Raw genomic sequence first — 25,494 nt, 5'->3', positions numbered from 1 at the left:
TGAAAACAGTTAAATCCGTATTCATTTCCAAATACGCCCGTATGCTTTTGCAACACTTAAAAATCCGTAAGAAATACGGACAAACCTTATGGGTTGACATGTATGAGACCTGCAGTGTGAACGTAGCCTGAGAGGGTTACCAGCAGGTTGCAACAGAAATACAGAGAAACTGGAAGAGGTACAGAAAGACACAAAAGCCGACATACTTTTTATTTTCATGGCTCAAACACATGTTGAGCACTTTGACATCAAATTAAATTCACCGGTAAAGGTCATAGTGCATTTTAAGGTTCATCCTGAAATCAGCCAATTGACAAAGATTCCTAACTGTTAGTAGAGTTATAGTAAAATACGCATTCTCTTGTGAATGGATGACAGATTGCCACTTTTGTGTTGCACTGGTACGCAAAAAGTGGAATGGCAGCAAAACTAAATGCCAAATTTGAAATATACCTTGGTGACAAGACGCCATATGTTATGACATGTTCCATGTCCGAAATATGACACCACTGTCTTTACATTTATCTCGTCGCTATCACACGAAACGGCTGCAATTCGATGTTTTTGTGAACAGTCTACAATTAAAACTGAAAGTCTGCATTACCGCATTTTGATTTTTTTTTTTTTAACACTTTTTGGTTGGAACGACTTATTCACTTCGCTACCTGTCGTCGAGCGGCCCCACTCACCTGGTTGACCTGGACATTGGACACCTGCGTGGTACAAATGGACGAGTGACTCGGGGAGTTCGGGAGCGATTTGCACGGGCCGATGGACAGCTGCTGCTTCTTCCGAGTGGCAGCGATCTTCTGAGCAACTGTAGCACAAAAAAAAAACATGACCATCAATCGCTTGCAGAGATATTATGCAAATATTTGACCTAGGTGGTGACATGAGCCGGGTTTACATGGAGACTTATTAGTCCTTCCGAATGAAGATCTCTGGTCACCTGTTTACATGTGACGTGATTCATTCCGATCTGCCGTTTATATGCTCCCCCGTTTAATCAGATGGGCCCCCGTAGCAGCCGCGGAACGCACGGACATCGATCACGTGATTTATAAAGATGGAGTTCATTCGTCATTTAGCACAGTAGTTGTGATAGTGTTAACACTTTTTTTGTTTCAAGTACTTAAAAACAAGTTCTCCCCTCGCAGACAAGCTCTGGGGAGCCAGCGCCATTTTAGCGGGTGCAAACGATGACGTCAAGACGCATTTACGTCAAGACAGAGCATGCGCATGTCGGACGCACCCTCGCCATTCCGAATGAAGTGTATAGATGACGCTGGTTCGGATTGACGAAAGGAATATGCCACCCCTGTGATTCTGAATGAATTTCCATTTGGATTCAGCCTTTTCATTCCAATTCAATCGATATTTATCCCTAAATAAACATAAGTAAAAATGAATAGAAAAAAAGTCTTAGGGAAAGCAAACAAACAAAAAAAAGAATACAAAAAAACAACACAAGATTCAAAAAAATTAAAATGTGGAAATTAATACAAAAAATAAAAATATAAATAGAATTAAATATCAATCAATAAATAAATTAAAACGCTCTGCTCTCATATTTATTTATTTCATGCAGCAGGCGCGCTGTCAGGCGTTTTTATATATTGATTGATATTTATTTCTGTATTTATTTCAACATTTATTTGTATATTTATTTTTAATTTTTTAAAACTTTTATTTATTTAAGGATATATATATATATATATATATATATATATATATATATATATATATATTGTTGTTTTTAATTCCTTTTTTTTTTTATTACATTTTTCAATATTTTTTACATCAGTTTTTATTTTCACTTTATTCATTTATTTAGTAATTTATTTATTTTTACTTTTTTTTTTTTTACTTTGGCAGTTTTGGTCCTCCTTTTCAGCCAGCAGGTTCTGGATAATAACAATAATACTACGTCAGCTCAGGATTTTTAGTTGTGGAGTTCATGTAGACCAGGGGTGGCCAAGTCTGGTCCTTTTCATTCCGATTCAGGTATTTATATGGAGCATTTTCATACTGTTTGGCCGGAATGTAAACCAGGCTATTATTCTGTAACGTTAGATCTTAGCAGCAAAGACTTACAAATAAAAAAAAATTGTACCACAGAACATCGATCATATTTCTACTTTAAAAACAGAAGAAGGGTCGAACATGCTGAACGTGGATTAAAACTTCACAAGTTCATTTGAAAGGGGATGAGAGAGTTAAGACTTCACCGAGTGTCTTCTGTCTCCGATCCAATCAGCCAATAAATACAGTCGACGCAATTGCTTTAATTGAACTCGTTAAAATTGCTTGATGAGGAGCCCATCGTAAACATTTACCTCCCAGTGTCACAAGGCGAGGCGAGCCAAGGGCAGCCACAGAGAGAACATCGTTGGCTAGATGAGGTGTCAAAACTCACTGCGAAATAAATTCCAATCGAGATTATGACTTGTGAATTCTGTCTGACATAAAACGCATCCTAAATTAAGTTCTTTGCACGCTATGTTCACCACATCTGGCGGCATTGTTCAAACTTTGATAGGAGCAAAGGAAAGAGGATCTTATTTGACTGGAATGGCACAATGGCTATTAGGTCTCAGCATATGGAGGACTAAAACGGTCAAAATTACAAATAAATAAATGACTAAATAAATAAATAAGTGAATAAAAGTGAAAATAAAAACGGATATAAAAAATATAACTAAAAAATTAAATACAAAAAATAAATATAAATGGAAATAAAAACTAAACAAAAAATATATGTCCCTAAATAAACTTAAGTAAAAATGAATAAAAACAACAACACGAGATTCAAAAAATAAAAATGTGGAAATTAATACAAAAAATAAAAATATAAATAGAATTAAATATCAATCAATAAATAAAAACACTCTGTTCTCATATTTATTTATTTCATGCTGCAGGCGCGCTGTCAGGCGTTTTTATATATTGATTGATATTTATTTCTATTTATATATTTATTTCAACATTTATTTTAAGCTTTTATTTATTTAAGAATATATATATATTGTTGTTTTTAATCCCATTAATATTTTTTTTGTATTTAATTTTTCAATATTTTTTATATCAGTTTTTATTTTCACTTTATTTGTTTACTTAGTCATTTATTTATTTTTACAATATTTTTTTTTACTTTGGCAATTTTGGTCCTCCATTTCAGCCAGTAGGTTCTGGATAATAACAATAATACTATGTCAGCTCAGGATTTTTAGTTGTGGAGCTCATGTAGACCAGGGGTGGCCAAGTCTGGTCCTCGAGAACCCCTATCCAGCCTGTTTTCCATGTCTCCCTCCTCCAGCGCAGCTGAATCTAATGATCAGCTCATCAGCAAGCTTTGTAGAAGGCTAATAACGAATCATGTGTGTTAGTGGTGAGAAACATGGAAAACAGGCTGGATAGGGGCTCTTGAGGACTGAACTTGGCCACCCCTAATGTAGACGCTGGCTTCTTCCTACAGTCCCAAAAAAAAACACGCGTTATCTGGACGTCTGGATAGATCTGTAATGTGTTGGTTCAAAAGGGTGCGTGCAGCCAGCAGGAGGCAGTGTATGTGTGAAGAACAGTTATTATAAGGATGCGCTAAATATTTAAACTGCACATTTAATTTAATAATTTAATTAACAATTTATCTTTCTCCATCAATCACAACTTCGGTGTGAGAGGCGACCACTTGCTTTGACATCAGCGATCTGATCAGATTTATGACCGATTGTCACATAAAGATGGCGGTGGTGGGGGAGTGTCGCTGAGTCAGCAGTCTGTAAAGTTAAATCGTGACAGCAGACATTTAAAGAGTAAAAATCTGATGTTCTATGTACAATCTTTGAAAGCTGACATTTGAAGGGCACCCCCCCCCCCAAAAAAAAAGGTATGAACTAATCCTAAACAACTACAATAGAATTGTCTTATTAAAAGTTAAACAATTGAACAGGCATTTGTATAACCGGGGAACACAACAGTGGCATAAATAGCCCACATTTACATTAATTCCTCAATTGGCCCCAATTAATCTATTCTGAAACAAACTAACCAACATAAAAACAACAATCAAGCCTGCTGCCTGGGAAGGTAGGGACTAATGATGCAATAATGATGATCACTTTTACTATGGAGCTATTTTGGATTACATTTGTGTACCTCAAGGTGAACACACACACCCACGCGCACACACACACGATGTACAATTAGAAAAACAAGGCGTAAAACTTTACTTTTGTTTTCATGGTCTACTTCTCCTAATAGCACATGTGTAGCCTGCAGGTGAACTTAACGTGTGTCTGTGTTGCAGTGGGTGAACATTAGCGAGTGCTCATCTCAGCTTGTTAGGGAGTGTGAACGATGTGCTCGCCTTCCACACTCTGACAGATGAGAAAGAAGCCACAGACGCGCCCGTGTGTGCGCGTATGTGCGCGCGCGCTGTGTGTGTGCATTTGGGGCTCATGTCGCCATAATTAGGCTAATTAAATTAGCACGCTGATGGACGAGGACCACAGCATAGTCAACCTCGCCCCTGCCCCCCCTGCCCCCCCCTTTCCCTCACACAGAGGTCACTTCTCCCAACTGGACCAGGCTTCACTTCTCATTACATGTCTAATGCGCACGCACACACACGCGCAGTCTCAAACTAAAACAAATAAACCAATCTGTGCTCATCCACAAACCATTAGCGAAATGAAAGCAAATCTCTTTAAAATATGACACCATGCTCCTTACACAGAGGTCGCTATGGCAACGAGGCAGTTGCAAATTTGGCAAACTAGTAATTGCTGGCACTCGTCCAACTTCAATATGTTGATTTCTAACTTCCAGACATGCACGCACACGCAGGTGGCCATGTTGTCTTGCCAGACCGAGCAATTGGCTTCGAGTGTCTAAACAGGACGCGGGCCAAATCCGTGGCACACGATACAAAGTACTTAACACAAACCAAATGATCACTTTATAGCATTTAAGCATTGACGGAGGCAAGCAAGCAGGGTTAAAGACAGCAAGTTTTTCCCCCAGATTTTTTTTGGGGGGGGGGGGGGGGGGCTTTGAGTCAAAGCAGATGAATACAAATCGATATAGGTTAATCTGCTAGTATCCAACGTGCACTTTTTTCCCCCATTAAAGTGGAAGTCAACCTTAAACATTTCTTGACAATAATATGTTATATGTGACCTCACTAGTCTAAACATGACATTCTGATTAATATTACATTTGTGGAATATGAGTTAAGCTGCAAAATCCAGTTGCTTTTATCCATCTCAGGGGGCGGCCATTTTGCCAGTTACTCTGTTAGTCGACTGAAGATGACATCACAGTTGCTCAGGGCTCAGGTAACAACCAATCACAGCTCACCTGTTTGTTTGTTTTTAAGCGGAGCTGTGATTGGTTGTTACCTGACACCTGAGCAACTGTGATGTCATCTTCAGTCGACAGCAAGTGGCAAAATGGCCGCCCCCTGGGCTGGATAAAAACAACTGGATTTTGCATCTTAACTCATTTTCAACTAACGCAGTATTAACCAGAATGCCATATTTAGACTTGAAAAATTTGTGGGGGGGGGGGTGACTTCCCCTTTAACTCATTCAATCCAAGCCATTTTCACTGAAACACTGTCTGATTTATTTAACTTTGGAATTCATTTTGTATTCATGTGGTCTTTTGAACTATTTGGAAATGAAAATAGATAGATAAATAAATAAATAAATAATTTTATTATAAAGATTTGTGCACATACAGATTATTATCAATATAAAGTTTTTTTTTTATCATAGTAAAGCTCTGTTCTCAAAAATAAATAATAAATTACATTTTAAATAAAGTTTCCAAGTGATTCTAGGTGGTATATGACAAGTTGGGTCAAACCATTCTGGTATGGGGGAGATGCTGTTTTTTTTTTCATGATACTGAAATTGAATAGCCTACTGAATATAAAATTAATTAAAATTTCACGTATCCCCTGGAGTGCCTTTACGTACCCCCAGGGGTACACGCACCCTTATTTGAGAACCACTGCTCTAGCATAACCCCCCCCCATAAAAAACGTCTAAATACGTTTTGGGGAGTGCAGGAGAAAGTATCAAAAAACATATTTATATATTTATATGTCCAGCGTGGTTGTACTCTTGGAAACATAAAACTTTGTCTGTGTAAGCTTTAGTACAGACAAAGAATCATACAGTTTGGTTTCCAAGCCTATGGATGCTATGCATCCAGGCCAAGCATGGACTGTCAGCCATGTCTGGACCTTGGTAACCGTGGGCGTGCCTTGTCCTTTAATGCGTCGGTGTTTTATGAATCCTCCCGGGGAAGGAAGGCTCTCTTCCGCAGTGCCCCTCCTTGCCTTGCTCCCCTCGCTATGATAAAACTTAATTGCTGTTCGGTTAGAGCTAAATAGCTGAGCGGGTCAATTTCCCCCCTAATTGACGGGCGATTAAGAGTTGGCGAATGTGCAGCGGGGGAATGTGACCTTCCCAGAAGACTGGACTCTGCAATCAAGATTCTCACCATCCTGGAAGACTCGCTCCACATTGAGGCCGTAGGTGGCGCAGGTTTCGTAGTAGGTGCAGCGCTTCAGGTCGTTGGACAGTTTTCTGGCCCGGCTGTCGTCAATCACCCTCGGGTTCGATGAGCTGATGGCGTCTGAGGAAAGCAGCTTTCATATCAGTGAATGGATTCAAACAAAAAAAAAATTTGAGATGTATGCGACTAAATCAAAATATCAGACACCAACATATATCCCTTGTCTTTGCTTTACATGCTGCAGAATTAGTCATTTGGTGCCATCTGCTGGTTTAGGATGGAAGTGAGCTCAGAGTACAGCACTTGGAACTTCAACGTGACCGGCCGGACAGGAAAGGACATACACAGCTTTAATAATAATTGAATTTCTTATTTTCTTTAAAATTATTTTTTTGTTTGCTGGAAAGATTCCTTTTATTAAAATACCAATACAATTAATTTCCCCCCCAATTAAAAAAAGTTCCCAATTTCTTTAATAAAAGGTCTCCAACATTCTTCAGCCAAGATACAAAAAATAAAAATAATGATTAATTATTTTAAAAAGTATTTAAAATACTAGGATGAACCATGTCAAATTAATGAACAACTGCAACAAAGACACAAAAGAGTCATGGTCAATTATTAAAAGCTCATTAAATCAAGGGTATGAAATAGTTAATTAAGATAATGGACTGCATCAAATGTAAAAAAATAAAAAGAAGTTCTGGTCGTGCTTCCAGTGGCCAAACATGTTGTTCTAAATTACCGGTAGCCGATTTTTTTTTTCCACAGTTTTATGTCAAATTACCAAATCGCAAGATCACAATCTTCCAAAATTAAGAATGCCTCATTCGCAGACAGAGAAAGCTAACATGATACATATTGTCGCTGTGATGGGAAAAACACTTGTGTCCATTTAAAAAAAAATTGGGAGGGGGGGGGGGGGGTCTGCATTCAGTTTCTTCCCATAAACATTAAAATGTAGAGAAAATACATTCTTGTGCAATTTCGTGTTCCATAACACAATGGTACAATGACTTATGAGAGCCCAATTTAAAAAAAAAATAATAATAAAATATTCAGTTACGATCAATTGCTTGGTGTTTTTCTTCTTCTTTTTTGGCAGGGCATGATTATTTTGAATTTTAATAGGAAAAATTGATGCAATATGCATTTAAATTTATTTGGATTTGGAAGATTGATTCGATATACGAATAAATTGCATTACGAGCTTGATCAAAGAACTAATTAATCTGCTAGGTCTGGTCAAGGTAGCACTATCCCATCTATCATCATAAGTGTGACTATATGAACTCTCCACTAGATGGCGACAGTGTATCAGAAACAAAAAACTGTTACAACACATCTGTTATATACAGTTCTGTTTGTGTGTATGTGTGTGCCCTGGGGTCAGACCTTGCGTGCCAACTAAAACCAGTGGCAGGTCGGCAGCGTTCCTGTAGTTGGCAAGGCGGTTGAAGTAGTGATAAACTGTCTGGAAGCTGATCTCGTCCTCTAGGCTGAAGACAAAGATGACCGCGTCAACCCACAAAGCGAACTGTAGATGGGAATAGGAAAGGGAAGCAATGTGACTCGTCACAAAAAGCCAAAATGGACACACAAAAAGACTCCTTCACCTTGACAAGGTTCGGCAGTCATGGGGATGTATTCGGTACTCACCTGTGCCTCCGGGGGGCCCCCTTCATCCCTGATGAGCAGCAGGTGACTCTGCCCATCAACCACCATCTCCTTCTTGAAGCGACCACCTAAAGGAAACATTACTCACATTATTACATGAAGTGACTTGACATCTGTTGGGCCAACTGGATTTCAGATCTGGATCTCAATTGGAATGATACGATTGGTTGGATGAAATTGGGAGCTGACGACCTCCTCTACTGATTGGGAGATGTTTGTGCTACGCAGAATGCTCTGATGTCGATGAGAGATCATGAATGCTGAATTGTAACTCTGAGAAGTTAAGGAGCAAGGAAAGATTACTTCCATGATCAATGATGGCTGATTGATGATGATGAGAGGGGACCGAGAGCAAACTAAGATGAAGGTTGTATTAGCCAGGCGAGTTGAGCTTGGGGTTCAGTTTGGTATTATGGTTATTCCAAGATAGTTTGCAGTAAAGAATAGGGAAAGACCGATTATCGGTGACTATATTCGCCATTTTGACGAATATCAGGTATCTGCTTTTTTTTTTTTTTTTTACTTATTTGCTCCCAAAAATGTATAAAAATGTTTATTTTAAATATTGCCATCATCCCAAAAACGTATTTATATGTTTATGTTTTTTTTTTTTATGCTAGAGCATACAGAAGGCTTCGTGCAGCCTCTGAACTGCAGAGAATGGGTGAAGCATAGGTAGTAATTACAAAAACGGCCAGCAGGTTCCAGCAGATTATAAGAGATCAACCAGGGCCATGTTGCAACAAGCTCTTTTTGCCAGTGTTTTAAACAGAATTGTGAATAATGATGAAACTTAGCTATATTCTAATGCTAATTGCTGCAAAACGGAAACAGATACAAATATACTTTTATCTTTCTTTTAGTAGGTTCCATGTTTTTATAGCAATAGAACACAATATTCTGTAGCCTTGCAAAATCAGTCAAAATCCGGTAAAACCGCCGGGAGTGAAGGGGGTTGCTTCAGTGAAAATGGCTGGGAGTGAATGAGTTAAAAATCTGACATTTCGTTAGAAATTTAAACATATGTAAATTGTCTAAATATATATATATATATATATATATATATATATATATATATATATATATATATATATATATATAAATTTAAAAAACTTATACATTTTGAAAAATCTGGATAAAAAATTCAATAAATATGCTTTAAGACATTACAACAGAGTCAAGATTGGCATTTGTATTTTTACATTTTTTTTTAAGCCAATATCCCTTCCCCCTTTTAATGAAAATGAATATCAGCTCCAAACATAGGTTATCGGCCTCCTTGACTACTAATAATCGGTATCGGCCCCGAAAAAAAAACATATCGGTCTATCTCTACTAAAGAACCAATGAATTAAAATGATTGGAAAGAAAGCTGTCCTCGCCAGGCTGCTGCAACTCTCCGGGTGTGATGAACATGAAAGGAAGGTGAAAAAGAGGATAGTTACCTGCATCCACGTCAGCTAGTATACCGAGAAGCAAGAAGACAAAGAGGAGAGAAAAAAACACAGGTGAAGGGTGAAAAGGGCAAATCGTTGGCCTTAATGCCACCGTCAGGCTGGCAAGCAAGAGATCACAGCCAAGTGCTTGAGAGTGATGCATTCAAATGAAAACTCCGGAATTGTCATTTGACGCCTTTTTTAGCTTGCTTTTCCCCTCGTGGGCTGTGAATTTAGAAACGTGAGATGGCTTCCATTTGCCCACACTTGGTGGTTAAAGACGTTCAATCAGCTGTGCGAGCGCGCGCGCCGCCTGGCCGGAATCCGTCTCGGCTGGGATAACGCTTCTGTGTCCGAGCGTCCATGAACGCACCACAGAGCCGAGCGGCTACCGCTTTGCTGGGTGTGCAGCCTCAGAATAGTTCTGGTTAGCGGCTTTGTGGCGCTGCGGTTGCTGTGTTGTTCCAAAGCCACCGTCTCAGCTCCGAATCAATTGGCATGAGAATCAAGACTACGGCATATTTTTAGGCTCCAGGAATTTGAAAACAACACAGAAACTTCTTTTGGCCTGCAGCAGGCCCAGCAGCCTGTCACAGTTTCAACCAGCACTCCCAACAATACGAACATTTGTCAGAGGTGACACAAGCTAAAAAGTAACCGAATGGCACATCTGCAGTTAACGCTGTACAAAATGAACCCCAGAACTCGGAACTTGGCATGGTCATCAGAAAACAGGAACTCTTCTAAGTTCTTGGTCTTTTTTGTGTGGGATAAACGAAAATGCTTTGGGGTGGCAGTACTTTCAAGACTTTTGAGGCACATGAACGCTTTCCTAGGGGGCACACAGCAAAAAGCCCACACTCTAAAAACAGTTGGGTCAAAAGTAACCCAATTATGGATAAAAAAATGGAACGATACACTTTAAGGGTCAATTTGACCCAACTTTTCGGGTTGTTTTATACAAAATGACCCTTTTTTTTATACCCTAAGTAAAGGATCTAACCAATATTTATGAGTTGTTTTACACTAAATGTAAAAGACTAATTTCTTGACTCAAAATTGGGTCAAATTGACCCAAGTAGAGGATCGGTCCATTTTTGACCCATTGTTGGGTTATTTTTGACCCATCTGTTTGCATCATCATCACCATCTGAGTGCAGTGATGAATGACTCTCACAGAGTTGATTTCAACACTTTTTGGGGTTTTATACAGTTCCACACTTACCAGAGTTAAATCAGCACTTGTGAAATAGTGAAAATATTTAACACTGGGAGAGAGTCCATTTTTAACTCACAAAGCAGAGTTACTTAACACGACACAGGAAGACATTTAACTAAATAAATGTAACCTGCAGCTTTGGCCCGTCAAGTGTTTCGAAATGAAAATGAATTGAAACCCATTTTGTCCGTCAAGACTGTCAGGATTTCCCAGTGATAAATAAGCAAGGAAGAAAGAGGGAGGAGGAAAATGGCGCTAACTTGTCTCTCAAACTGCACACGAGCAGGTGAAAGGCGGAGCCAATCTAACACTGTGGAGTTGATCTTAGTCTAGGCAATCATTTAACTCTGAAAACATTAAAATTACACTATGAGAGTTAAAATGAACTCCCACAAATTTAACTCTACAATTTTACCTCTCCAATCATCGCTGTGTTGGGTTAATAATGAACAACATTTGAGATGGATGACTAACGTGCAGTATATTACAACTGTTGCGCTTTGATCCAATATTTGTTCACCGTTCTACAAAAGGTACGAGTCTGAGACGAAGAGCTAGCAGTGATGTGGAGGTGCGGATTGTGTGCTTTTTTTCCCTGCGGAGGAGGACAGAGGAAACTGGAAGTGGCGGTCAGAAACCGGAAAAGTTTACACCAAAATATCCACAAGTTTTGGCGAGACTGTGATGTATGCTGTCATCCAAAGAAAGAAATAAAAAAAGGGTTATTGACCAAAAAAAGAAACCTCGTCAGAAGTTTTGACTTCCAATTGACAAGCTCACACATGCAACAAAGTACTATTAACAAAATAACTGCATGGCTTTTTAAAAGGTGGTTGAACAATTGACTGGAGATAAATAACAAAAACATTTTTTTTTTTTAATTAAAAAAAATAATATATATATATATACAGTTTACAGTGCTACATCGACAAGTGACCAAACTTTTGGGTTTTGAGATACAAACCGTTGCTCGGTTATTTTATTATTGATTTTTGCCTTGTGCTAATTGTAGCACTAGCTCACCAAACTTGTGAATGCTGCTTCCTGGTTTCCTCTGAACTCACACTAGAAAAAAAAAAATAACAACAACGCAGCCTAACCCGCAGCTAAAGACTTTTCCAATGTGGCGTCTGAAATAACGTTAAAATGCAGAAAGCATTCGTCTATTTTGAAATGTTCAGCGTTGCAGACGCCAAACCTAAAGAAAAGGTTCCTGAGCTCAAAACAAAAGTCGGACCCTTCATGCGGGTTTCTCTGCCCCCCAAAAATGACCCAAAACTTTATTTTTGGAAGCGTGCCTGCAATGCAAACATGCATAAGTTCCTGCAAAAGTTCCAAGTTCTGACAGGAAGTTCCTACAGTGTAAAAGTGCCTTTACCAGGAATTCATTTTTGCAAAAAAAGAAAAGAAAAACTACTGTTTGATGAATAGCTTTCCTTTGCCAACTCAAAGAGGAACTGTGGTGATATTAAAAATACAAAATCAAATAATATAAAAACGGAAATAGGGAGTTGTGTGTGAAGTTTGCATGTTCTCCCTGTGCTTTGTGTAGGTTTTCAAAACAACAAATGTTGACTATGACATCAAAATAATGCAAGATTTGTTTTTTGGGACGTCACTAACTCACTTTTTTTAACTCAAACCACAAATCATCCTCAACTCCTTTCTTCGGTGTGATCCTGTCAACATTTCTTTTTACTGCTTGTTGTGTCTTTGTACCTTCAGGTGACTCCTCCTGGACGTACGTTCCCGTCAGGTACCTGTGGACCAACGCCGACTTCCCGCTGGCCAGGTTACCCACAATGCCCTGCAGGGAGAGCGCACTTCTTCAATAAAAAAGAGGAAACTTTCGATTTGGATGCCACAGACGGAAATCGTTTCAGGGGACTCACCACTTTGAGTTCTGGCACGGAGCGACTTAGAGTCCACTCCTGGCTGTTCACAAACGCATCTGGATGAGAAAAGAAAAAAAAAAAGGGGGGGGGGGGGGTCATGTCAAGCATTTTGATGACTCAATCACGTTGTGTCAAAGCATCCATTTTTAAACGCACAAAGCACGCACGCTGCTTGCTGCCACAGCCGCGATCCATATGTGCTGCGCGTTCCTCTATCACATGCACAAATGACTTCTACAATTTAGACTTTTTTTGAACAGAGAGGGCCCTCTTTTCATTTAACATGTTGAATGGGACTTTGTTGGTATTTTTGGATCGGGGTGCATTTTTATTCATTTACGAATCGGATGGGTCACGGGGATGAGCAATGAGCAATATAAATAACTCAACATACGGGTCACGTTTTTGTGCTTCAAAGTAGGGGAAAAAAAAAGATTGTTACATTAAATATTTAAATCTTGATAAAAATCTAACTCGCAATAAATCTTTCGAAAAGTCACATTTTAATTTGATCATTTTGCATGGGTGTCTGTTTATGGCAAAACAAAATGTTTACATTCACGCTTGAATATGATACCGTTCCAGAATTTTCCCGCATAAATGCACATGAAATTGACTACAAATTCGTCACCTCTTTGGAACGCTAGCGAAGCGTCGGTCCATGTGCGTTAAGTAGGCCAGTAGGCCACACCCCTCCAGACCTTCTCACTAATTCATTAGCTGCAATCTGCGAGAGCGTAAACGTGCTAAAAGCCCTCCAGGTACTGGAGAAGCCCGACTGGCTTGCACTTTCACTCATCTGACCGTTCCAGGAAATATCTAGAACGTGCTTTGACCTACAAATATCCATCATTTATGTAGCGCTGCACGCCAAGATGCTTCTACGGATCAAACTTAATGGTACACGAAACCTTCGCTATTCGTGGGGGGATCGGGGACGAGCCCTGCTGCGAGTAATTGGCGCCGCCCAGAAAAATGTTTACGAATGCCTGTAATAATAATTTAAACAGTTATTAGTCAGGGCTTTGGCGCCATCTTAAGGTGTTGCAGAAAGAGCACAACAATATGCTGATATGAGAAGATAGGTTCCGCAGGAAAAAAAAAAAAAGGTGAATAGGCGGTCTCATGAATAGTGAATCAGAAGAAATAGAATGAGTGTGGAAAAATAAAATCAATCAATCAATAATCTGTATCGGTCCTGAAAAAAACCTTATAACCTATCTCTAATTATGATTCAGCACGGTTCATTTTCAAAGGGTATGATGATGCAATAGGTTTATTGTTGTCATTTTGCATAAATATAAATTAATTTGCCAGCACTGAAAATATGTCATTTCCTTCAAATATTTCTCTCTAATAAAAGACAAATGAATACATATGCCGATATATTTTTAAGTGGAACGATTCAAATCGGTTCAACTCGCATCATCTGAATCAAAACCAATTTTCCGATTCCAATCGTTTTTTTTTTTTGTTACACCCCAATCAATGTTTGAGGCCAAGTTTCCACACTTCCATCCTTATCAGTCTGGACAGAATCCAGGAGAATCCAAACACACAGGAGGACATTGTAGAGGTTTCCACAGATGCCCGCCTGTGTGAACGCTCGCTGGCAGGCAGGATGTTGATTCAGCTGTTTCCTGTTTTTAGGGCCACTTGCATTGGTGTGTACTCATTTTAGCATCATTGCAACATTAAAGAAGACATTTTTTCCCCACAATTTTAATCACCTCCCTCGTTTCTTGATAACATGTCTATGACATGCTTGTTTGAGAAATCCCAAGCAGGTTCTCCCTAATTGCAGCAGATTTACAGATCTACTCAAACCGGTTGATGCATTTGTGGCTAAAGCCAAACTGTGGCAGGGTTTTCACTTTCTGGAACTGGATTTGCCACCTCTGCCTGACGCCAACCAGAGCTGGCTGATATACAGACAAGTAGCACCAAATTCTTACCATTTTCACAAGAGCTCACTGCATCAAATAACAGGTGGAAACAAATAGGCCCTCGTCTTGAAGAAATGTCACATTATTTGTAGACAATGAATGGCAATTGCCGAAACAACGTTTCCGGTTCCGAATCACTGGGAGGCTGGAGCCTATTCAAGCCACCTTAGAGTGAAAAGACACCAGTGAGTGGTCACTAATCAATTGCAGGACTGAGAGAAGCACAACCATTTGCACCCGCGGACAATGGAAGTCTTCCATGAATGTACATTTGGCATATGAAGGAACGATACCTGGAGAAAACCCACACGGGCAAGCAAAGGTTGGAAACGAGTTTACAAACTTTTTACTTTGAGAAAGCACTTGGCCAACTTTAAGTGAGCGTATTCTAAAACGTCTCCTTCACATACATGTGCGGTCGCTCGCGGTAAACAAGACTCTTGAATGGCAGTTGCTCCCCTCGGGGGAGGGTGTACGCATCGTATGCTAACTGTCACTTGTCAAATCAAGGCCGCATTGCCTCGTCAGTCATGTGCAATAGCATACCAGCTCAGCCATCGCCATTCCTCAAACCATGCACATTTCTGCAACATGGGACGAATAAAAGGTACTTCTTATATTATAAATATTCATTATACTTTTAACCTTTTAAGCCACCTCCTCTCAGTTGACATTCATTTAAAAGGGACAGCAACGTGTTTTTGGCCATGCTAAAATGCTAATTCCTCAGCAAAAAAACATCTAAGTGGTGTTTTCCTCTATTCGCCCCTCTTTGGAGAAATTCTAGGTCATTCTACTCTCCAAGCACCAGCCCCTCCCAATCTGAGAAAACGAGCACTTTTTGACGTCATTAGGAGAAGATCCACACTCGCACCGCCTCTGCGGACGTAACGCACGTCTGCCCTCTCCGAGACCTCCAAGCTCACAGGATAGCGACAAAAGTAGCCTTTTATCAGTAAACATTCTGTCCAAAGGAATTCAAAGCGCCCTGCCTGCGATTGGCTGGCAACCAGTTGAGGGTGTACCCCGCCTACTGCCCGAAGCCAGCTGGGATAGGCCACAGCGCCCCCCGCGACCCTTGTGAGGACAAGCGGTTAAGAAAATGGATGGATGGATGGATGAATTCAAAGCAATCAATTATCCTTCACATTTGCAATGCCAAAGTGCAATGAAATGACAATTGGCCGTTTTAAAATCAATTCTGGATGATACTTGTGTAAACTACAAGTAAAACTTTTGCACTACTGAACCGATCTAAACGAATGGTGCAGTGATTAATGCGCTCGCCCTGTGAGGACCCGCTCTGGTGTTATTTTTCCTCTTCCTTCTTCACTCTCCTCCGCGATTTCTTGAAACACCTAATATTTCATTAAAAATGACATCGCCATGGTGTCAAAGGTAAGATTCAATGATTATATGCCTATAGTTAATTCTTTTAAGGTTTCCACTCCTCCTTTACTGTATATTCTCTCTAGCCACTTATTAAGTAACCTGCTATTTTGCTGTTCAAAGTAGTTCACACCGTAGTGCTACAGAATAAAAGAATACACGAAAATGCAAAGCATTTTTTTTAACCGCCACGATATCGTTGTCATCATCAATTCACGATATGAAAAGCAGCACATCTGTTGAAAAGGCAAGGTTGTATTCCATTTGTAAAGTTCCAGCCGCTTCTGGTGGTTAGTTTATTACTGCAGTTAAATTTTTAATTAGGCATGTTTTGGCCACCGCGGCAGTTATCGCTCTCAAAAATACCAATAAATATTTTTCAACATCTCCTTTAAAAAACATTACTTTTCGCCCGCTTCAGCCAAACACAGCATTGTGAAATTGTGAACTACAAAGACCATCATGATACTTTGAGCCGCTGAGCCAATGACAACGGAGCACATGACAATAAAATCGATGGGCCACGTCTATTTCTTCGGCAGTGCTGTTATGAACAACTTTTTTGTTTTTTCAATAAGGGTTTTTATACATAATTGTGAGCTTTTTTTTTACATTGCCAAACTCCCCACAATTTTGTGATAATCATATTGTGAGGTTTATATTGTGATAATTATCGTATTGTGTATAAAAAGTAGGGATTGAATATGTTGGTTTAACATGTACTGTATAATTGCCTATCCTGAATCATATGGAGCTTTCTTCTTTTTATGTTTGTTGTAACTAGTTCAAATTTAGTCTTCACAGGCTAAACCCAAATCTTTGTTGCTTCCCAGTAAATACCTGAAAATAAGAGCTGAAATGTTGATTAGCTCCTAAATTTTGATGTCACCCTTTTTTTTTTTGTCTACAGCAAAATGAAACAAATTAGCGTCACTGACTATAATCTACATGCTTTGTCACAGAATCACATATTGACTAACTGCTGGCAGCCGTGTTGTCTCGTGCCGAGTGACCACACACAAGCGCACGCGCTAACACAAACAAACACACGAGGCGGCGACTCGGCTCGTGCCTAAAATACTGAATTCAAGAGTTTGTCCTGTTAACAAGCAATTGGGAAAAGTCATGGAGAAGTCAAAAAGGAGCTCCTATGCATAAATACCTCGCAAATACACGCACTGACCTACATATCATTCCGACACTCCACGGATCCATCCCCCCACCAGCAGCTTTGCACCAACACATCTGGCAGGCACCATGCTAGCAGTTTTCATTTCATGCTAAATCAAACAAAGCCACCGTGACACCAGCGAGCTCGTAACTGGTTCACTATGCAAATGAAGCGAAGGATGTGAAGCAACCACGTGTTTATATCATGGCCGTCAATCTCTATTCTTGGCTTCTCAAGGGCGTACGCACATCAGGGAGAGCGATGGCGTCTCCTGATGGATTTGAGCCTTATATACAGTAAGAGCTTTAAGCAGCAGGGGGGGGGGGGGATCACCGTTGATGCGCCGTTTGCACGCCAGCATGGCCTGGCCGGTATTACGTCAGCATGTTGTGAGGACAAAAACAAACACAACTAAGGTGATCCAGGCAGGACGTGTGTTCATTGAAGCAGCACTTTGGTAGTCTGACGGTCAGACGGGGGTTGCAGGTGTTACTGGATGCATGTTGGGAGTGTGCACAGTAGCGGGTGGGGGTTGGGTTCAACCTAGCAAGTTCAGATCTTGAGATTTAATATCACACAGACAAATGTGCCCTTTGTCTGTTTTATGCCAGGGGTGTTCAAACTTTTTCCATCAAGAGATGCACTCAGAAATTTAACATAAAAACAAATCTATTTATTAAGCAAGTATATATTTAAAGTTATTTTGAAAAATGGCCTGCGGTCTTGTATCCCACAGGAATAAATCCAGCTCTGTACTGAGAAACATATTAACTAATTCGAGCCCAAAAACGTGTAGTAACGTTTGTAAAAACTTTGTCCTCCCCTCCCAAAACCTCTAAACATTAAAAAAGAAGAAAAAAAAAAGTATGCAAGAGCATACCAAAGGCTTGGATGCACCTTCTGACATGAAGAGGTGGCTTAAAGCAATGGTAGTTATTGCAAAAAATGGCAGCAGAGTATAAGAGATCAGCCAAAGCCATGTTGCAACAAGCTCTTTTTGTCAAGTGTTTTCACCAGGAATGTGAATTCCAATGTTAATTGCTGCAAAACCGTGGACAGATACAAATATACTTTTTTTTCCCTGATGAAAGAAGAGACTAATCTTTTTTTTTGTAGGTCCCATGTTTTTATAGTAACAGAACACAATATTCTGTGGGCTTTGCTAAATCAGTCAAAATCCAATGAAACAGCCGGGAGCAAAGGGGGTTGCTTCAGTGAAAATGGCTGGGAGTGAATGAGGTCAAATAAGTTACTAAAACTAGGAATGCATTATAATGCTATTATTTTCAACCGATACCAATAAACCAGTAATTTAGAGAGTGCCGAACTTGAATACAAATATACTTTGGAGTCCTACTATAAGTCCAATATGTACAAATACATTGAAAGATTGTGTAAAGCACCGTGAAGCTGAATTTTATTGATATCTCTGCTTCAACGACAACCTGTAACCTCATGTCATGTTTTGAAAATGCAACAAAAAACTGCGAGGGTAACATTTTGGAGAGACACAGTAACGAAAGCCCACACTGGAGACTGCCACGAGGTCGCGCGCATTATGATGTCACAAATATGCAACACTACCCTAGGAGAGGGGAGGGGTTGAGGAGTTCAGCACAACTTGAGTCACAACCACAACAGGTGGACCTAGTCCATTATTATTGCTGGCTTTCTTTAATATCTGGTTTGTGTGAATTATGTATAATTGGTCGATAATTGCCGATAGTTATCGGCCACTGATATCATTGTGCATTTCTAACTAAAACAAAAGCAATCTGGTAGTAAACTAATCCATTTCTACTATAAAAGTTCAGAGTAAAAGCAATTTACAGGGGGTCGCAAATGGTCCCAGAGCCATAGTTTGGACACACCTGCCCAAGTCCTTTTAAGCCACATACAACGCCACAAGCTTCAATTTAGTCCTGAAAAGGACGTGGTGGTGAAGAGGAGGGTGAAGAACACAGATGCACACTCACACTCTTTAACACCCACACAACCTCGGGCAGTCGCTGGATAAACGCAGCCACTTGACACTCACACAAAAAAAAACCTGTAATCAAGCAAACCATGAAAATTAAAGAACTAGCCAGGCCCGACGCATGCAAGCAAATAATCGGCAATGACTAACCCTCTCAGCCCTGGCAATGACAAAACTGCAATCCCTGCTATTCTTATGTGCAAACAATGATTTGAGGCGCCACATTTATTATTTTAATGAACCAGAAGCAACATGGCGTAATTGTGGGGGAAATGAATTGCCCTGACCACCGCAGCCATTCCAAAATAATACAAAGCTGAAACCGGCGAGAATGAAGGCATTCATTGACTGCACTTGTGCATTTTGGTGACCCTCCACCCTTGGCTTCTTTGCCACAGATATACGGTGTCCATAAAGTCTCTTTACAATAAAAAAAAAAAAAAATGTTGATGAGATATCTTAACCAGATCTGTTTTATCGAAATCGAAATAATCGACCTATAGAGTCGTATCGGGATTAATCTAATCGAATCTTGACCTATGAATGGTGATACAGATCAAATCGCCAGGTACTAGGCAATGCACTAGAAATAATAAATATACGTATTATTGTAAAGCAAAATATATGCAGTGAATCTATTAATCAGGCATGGGGGCAGCCGTTCTCACTTGGGACACCATTTTTGCAGTGAACGATCCCTCTGTGATACAACATGATATTTTTAAGGGGCCGTTACATCTGCGATGCTGTTCATCTGGGTTTTGAATTCAAAAGCACAGCACAACAAGTCGCCGAAGATCGTCCACTCACAAAATTGAGACCCGGGCTTGACATTGCAGCTGCGTTTGATGGTGTGACTTAAGAGTGCGGCGGCCCTTAAATATGCAGCAGACGATGGCAGCGAGATGGAGAAGGGAAGCATCCCTTCATCTTTCTGATCAGTTGTGTGCGCGCCTCACATTACTTCTGCATGGCTGTGGATGTAGGTCACACACACACACACACACACTGACGAGCACACACTCACACATACGCACTCCTTTACACAAGCATACGTCTATACTGTTTTGACTCTTCATTGAGCTTTCAGCGCTCCAAACATTTTACCACTAAAATGTTTTCATACCGAATATGGTCAGTCTGGAGTCTTCTTATGCATTGGAAAAAGCCCATCACTTGCCAGATTTCCTGTCAGGAGTCATCAGGTCTGTTGTGAATATTTTGAGGTCGGGGGTTGACAAAGCTGCACACGCCAGCACAGTGACACTCAAGTGTCACATTCTCTCAACTTGTTTTTTTTTTTTTTTTCTGCTTTAGATGTCAAAGGGGCGGCTGTGTTTCCCAAAGGCCTGCAGTCAGTTGAGTCCTGTGACCCACTGTGGTTCGAGCAGGAAGTGGCAAATCATCACAATTTAGGGCAACTTTTATTATATCTTAAGTTGTTTATGTGTGGCTTCTTTACTTGGATAATAAAACAAAACGTTTCAAAGTCTCATTATGAAATGGCAAACACAACCGCAGCGTCAAACTCACACCTGAAGATCTCACAGGGATGTGATTTGACCAAAGTGAAATTATCTGAAAATTTAGCCGGGGCTCTGCGGGTTTTCCGTGTTTTTAAGTACTTTCAATGCACTCACATGACAAAGAAATAGACAAAACAACAGCATCAATTTTCAATGTATATTGAACTATCCCATATAAAATGGCAGTTTTAGTCAACTCAAAATCAGTCACATTCAAAAACATTGGACTGCCTTTGCTTTTAAAAACTATCACTGAGAATATCATCATATCTAACTAATGTGATTACTAAGTTAACACATAAATAATGTTGAAGAGTTCAAATTTCATGAACAAATAATTGTGTCATGACCAAATGAAAAGTAACTCATATTAGAGCATACCACAAATGTCTTTGTTATAGCAGAAGATGTTATCTGTCGGAGTCATGTGCATACACAATGAACTACTAAAAAAAATAAAAAAATCGGAATTTTTTTTTTTGGGGGGGGGGAGATAAAAAAAAAGCGGAATTCCGCGAATTAGCGGAAAAATCACATCCCTGATCTCAGGTGACACGACAAAGAGTGAAGCTCGCTGAAACATCCACACCAGTCAGACAGCCAGACAAGACGAGAAGTTGGGTTTACGCTGCAGGTCCAAGTTCCCAATTCTTATTTAAGACCTACTACAGTCTATCCGATTATTTTTTTTTTTTAATCTGTTTCCATGTACATATGAAGAGTTTGAAGACACGCACACATTGGAAGTAAAATGCTACAAAAATGTCAACACCTGGAAGTGACAAGTAATTCATCCATTCATTCTCTGAACCGCTTATCCTCACTAGGGTCACGGGCGTGCTGGAGCCTATCCCAGTTGTCACTGGGCGAGAGGCGAGGTCCACCCTGATTTGGTCGCCAGCCATTCGCAGGCCACAAATTGATAATGCATAATTCATACCAATTTTGAAAGTTACATAGCATATAGTTGGCCTGGGTTGACGCTTTCCCTCCATTTATTTAAATGAGGGTGGCCTCCGCATTATTCCACTTTTTTTTTTTTTTTTATGATAAATACACCGCTAATGTAGCAATATTTATAGTGACCCTATTTTATTGTATTTTCCGTTCATTGTTTTGTAATGAGATCAAGCTTGCATTGAGGTAATTCCGACCTGTGAGTTTCCAATGCATTCTCATTGGCAGATCTGATACGAGATACCGTACATATGCCAATCATGCCACTTGAGAGCAAAGGAAATGAAATTTGTGACTTAAACCACGCCGTGTAAATCAACTATATATGGCGAGTTGCTTCCTGTCTCTATCAATGTTTTTGCGTGGGAACTTCACAATCTGAGTGGGATGACCCCAAAGAACTTGACGAAAGGGTGTTCAAGTTCTAAAAACACTTAGGAGAGTTGCCTTGTTGCACCTTTAGCTAAATTTACTCACAATCAATCCTCACAAAAAGAGAAGTAGCATGTTAGCTAGCGATACTCCTTTTCGGTAGCAATATTCAAAGCGACAGGCCACTTTCAAGCTTTACGGCAGTTTCACACTACAGACTTACATCAGCAACACATTCTGTCACGCGATGACGTTGGTTCGGGAATGTGGAGTTGAATTCGTTCCAAACCGTGCTGTCATTACAAAGGGAAGTACCTTTCCATCTCCATGTGACTTTGAGGCCTAAAGCTGGCTTCAAATACACTGAAGTCCCCGAAGAGATCTTCCTCTTCCTTTCTGACCTCATCTTTGCCCTCGCTGCTATTTCAATTTGTTTCCACTTCTGGCTGGAAAATGCTTGTTATCGACACCGTCACCTTACAGACACAGACACGGACGGTCCTCTTAAACCTGAGCAGCATTTGTTTGCACTTGGGACATGAAGTGCGTGTAGCTCCAAGTAATGAAAGACAAACAGAGGGAGGCTCAACCAAACATCACCCGCCGACCAAAACAAACACACATTAACCCCCTAAACACACAAAGACGCAGGTTTACCGCCTGTGCTGCCGTTCACGCTCTCTGTGCTGGACTGCGAAGGGGTGGTCCTGTGGCGGAGGGGACGGATCGCACCGGGGCTTCCCACTGGTGTCGAGGTGCCGGTCCCGTCCCTGCGTGAGAAGATTCCGCTGAAGAAGCGCACCAGCCTCCTCTCACTGGAACGTCCTCCTCCTCCTCTCCGGAGCGGGAGCGCAGCCAGAACCTGGAGGTCACTGTTGTCCAGCGTGCGATTTTTCCCGCCGTGCGCGCTCTCCCGGCAGCTGAGTTCAAACACAGGGTCAGTCTTGTTCAGGATGGCACCGACCTCCAGCGTCCGACTCTTCTCTAAGCGAGGGCGGCCGGGGGTGCTCTGGCGCAAAGCGTCAACGTGTTTGACCTTCGGATCTCCGGACGCAAGATCTACGCAAGCAGAACTGCTGAATTGTTTGTCCTTCAGCGCTTGCAAACGTGGCCGCTCGCTGCCCGTCCAGTGCCGGAAGCTGAAGCTGCGGCGCAGCGGGCCGGCGGAATCCTGATGAGGCAGCGTCTCTGCTGTTGGTGATGCCCCGTTTAAGGGTGCCGTCCCATTTAAGGGTGGCGTCCCGTTTAAGGGTGGCGTCGTCCCGCCGTGGTCTACCGACTCAGGGCTCTTCTCCAAACTCTTTGACTTGAAGAGTCTCTTCATCTTGATCACGCCGTTACTCACCACATTCCCAGGAGAGTCTGTTCTCGTACAAATGTTCTCAAGTCCAGGAGAAGCTGGCGATTCTTGCGAACTCCTAAACATGGTGGTGTTTTTCCTCGCCATTTGCACTTGCTGCTTGCGGGCCATTTTAAGCCTCCCCAGCTCCAGCTGGCCAGTGCTATACGTCCTGAAGTTCCTCATGTGGTTTTGCGATGACAAATCATCTGATTCGTCCTCCACTTCTTGCACTTGTTCTAGCAGGCCAGCGCGCTGGGCCTCCATGGAGGCTTGCCGCCTGAAGACCCCCGCTTTTGGCTTTTCCGATGTGCCGTCCCCGTCCTCCGATGTCTCCTTCTTCACCAGCGTGAGTGAGATGCGGTACACTGTTTTCCTCTGAGCCGTCCCTCTCTCCATCTCTTCAGAAGAGTTCCCATCCAGAAGGAACATGGCTGGAATCCCAAGTCCTGCCTCAGAAACTCGGCAAATTTCCTCAAAAAATCTCTATAAAGTTCCCATGTAGCTTCCTTACAGGCAGATTAAAACAAAGAAAAGTCTCCATAAAGTTCCTGTGTGAAGATTCCTTACAGGCAGCAGATGTCTCACAGGGTTCAATAATCTATTGCCCCATTTCTCAACATGTTAAACTAGTTGAGCAGCACCAGCCATAAACACTCTTGAGTGACTTTCCCGTCACCAGAGGCGCAAAAAGCTGACAGGAAACGCATTCCGCCTTCATCCCCACAGAATTCAGCTGGCAGCCCAAATTCTCCCCCCGAAAAAAGAAGGGGGGAAAAGGCGTGCAGGTGTCCTCGCCGCTCTCGCTTCCTTCGCTGCGTGTCCCGCCCGTCAATGCCGCGAGATTCCAAAACTGAAGCGTCAATTGGATTCACTCTCACTCACGGTGCGAACGCGTCACGTCCCATCGTGCGTGTGCGTGTGCGCAGCCAGACGAGAGCCTTTCACCTCCGCTCCGCTGTCATTCCTATTTAATAAGCTTTATCTCACGACGAGGGCCATGGTCAAGCCTTCACAACAGTCCCGATGCCGTCGCCTCCATTGCACTCTCAGCTGTGCGCGCGCGCACGCACTCAGGCTCACACGCGCATGCACACACACGCGGTGCGCGCGCAGCGGCGCAGACAAAAAACATGAGATGGATTTTGCAAGCGGTGTTGCCAGGCCTCGCTGTACTTAACAGTTTTCCATCAAAGATAAAAACACAATCCATTTAGCATGACGGATTGCCGCGTGCGTTACTATTTCCTCTCCAGTCATTTTCTCCCTTCTGAGGCTGGCCGACTTGCTCTCTCTGTAAAAACGTCTACATGACATCCATGCCGGGTTTTACTTTGTACTAAGAGGGGGGCGGTAACCTGCTCTTTCTAGCCATGCAACCTAGTAGCTCAATGAAGCTCAACTTTGCTTCTGTTGCCCCACAAACATTTTATGCCTGGTGTGAAGATGCCGAGTGTACGGTTGATTGCATTGTTTTTGGCAAAGAGGAGGTGGCGAGAGGGAAGACTCTCCTGTATTACTCATTTGTCTCCTCAAAATTAGGTTGTTATCATTACTTTTTCCTTAAGCAATTGCTCCGCTTCAGATGGAGAGGAAAATGCAACGAATGGAAGCGCAGGGCACTTCACCTCCTGTTTAAGATACATGCTAAAACATGCACATATTTACACAATGACTGAATAAATAAATTTGAGTGTCTGAATTTCTTTTAATATGCAGTCAAAATATTCTTAACAGTTACATATTTAAAGGATCTTTGTTAAGTTTGTCACTTTTCTACTCGCAACTGCCACCTCTGGCCCAAAGCGTAACTGCAGCATCTGTGTCAGACTCGTTCATGGTGCGCGTGCGAGTACGTGCACGATCTTAAAGAGACAGCCACAGTTGGCAAACAAAGACATGACTTCAAATGAGGTAAGAAAAACTCTGCGATGCCCCTCCCCAAAGAAACGGTAGAGTGTGCAGGGTCCGCACACTCTACTATAAAGGGAAGATAAAAGCTGATAGGTGCAGTCAGAGTTAAACAGTCAGGGCTCTTCGTACTCATCTGGTCATTGGCGGAGC

The 25,494-nt window shown here is 41.3% G+C and overlaps 1 protein-coding gene across 4 annotated transcripts in view; it reads right to left on the bottom strand.

Annotated features, from left to right (window-relative positions):
• Positions 1-25,494, bottom strand: part of agap1 (ArfGAP with GTPase domain, ankyrin repeat and PH domain 1) — a 93,628-nt gene that overhangs the window by 55,713 nt on the left and 12,421 nt on the right. The window contains exons 1-8 of one of the 4 annotated variants that reach the window (XM_077568690.1): positions 22,749-24,904; positions 12,750-12,808; positions 12,577-12,664; positions 9,648-9,662; positions 8,185-8,270; positions 7,921-8,062; positions 6,511-6,645; positions 690-817 (exon numbers count right to left, since the gene is read on the bottom strand). In XM_077568690.1, coding sequence (XP_077424816.1) covers positions 690-817; positions 6,511-6,645; positions 7,921-8,062; positions 8,185-8,270; positions 9,648-9,662; positions 12,577-12,664; positions 12,750-12,808; positions 22,749-23,862 — 1,767 coding nt within the window. In that variant the 5' untranslated portion in view covers positions 23,863-24,904. Of the gene's footprint in view, positions 1-689; positions 818-6,510; positions 6,646-7,920; positions 8,063-8,184; positions 8,271-9,647; positions 9,663-12,576; positions 12,665-12,749; positions 12,809-22,748; positions 24,905-25,494 lie in introns of those variants that run through there. The other 3 variants (XM_077568705.1, XM_077568696.1, XM_077568714.1) reach the window with 3 other exon arrangements.

This window comes from Vanacampus margaritifer, chromosome 1 (genome assembly GCF_051991255.1).
Source record: "Vanacampus margaritifer isolate UIUO_Vmar chromosome 1, RoL_Vmar_1.0, whole genome shotgun sequence".
Taxonomy (NCBI): Eukaryota; Metazoa; Chordata; class Actinopteri; order Syngnathiformes; family Syngnathidae; genus Vanacampus; species Vanacampus margaritifer.
Note: the sequence above shows the minus strand (reverse complement) of the source record. Positions and strands in the feature narration are given on the sequence as shown.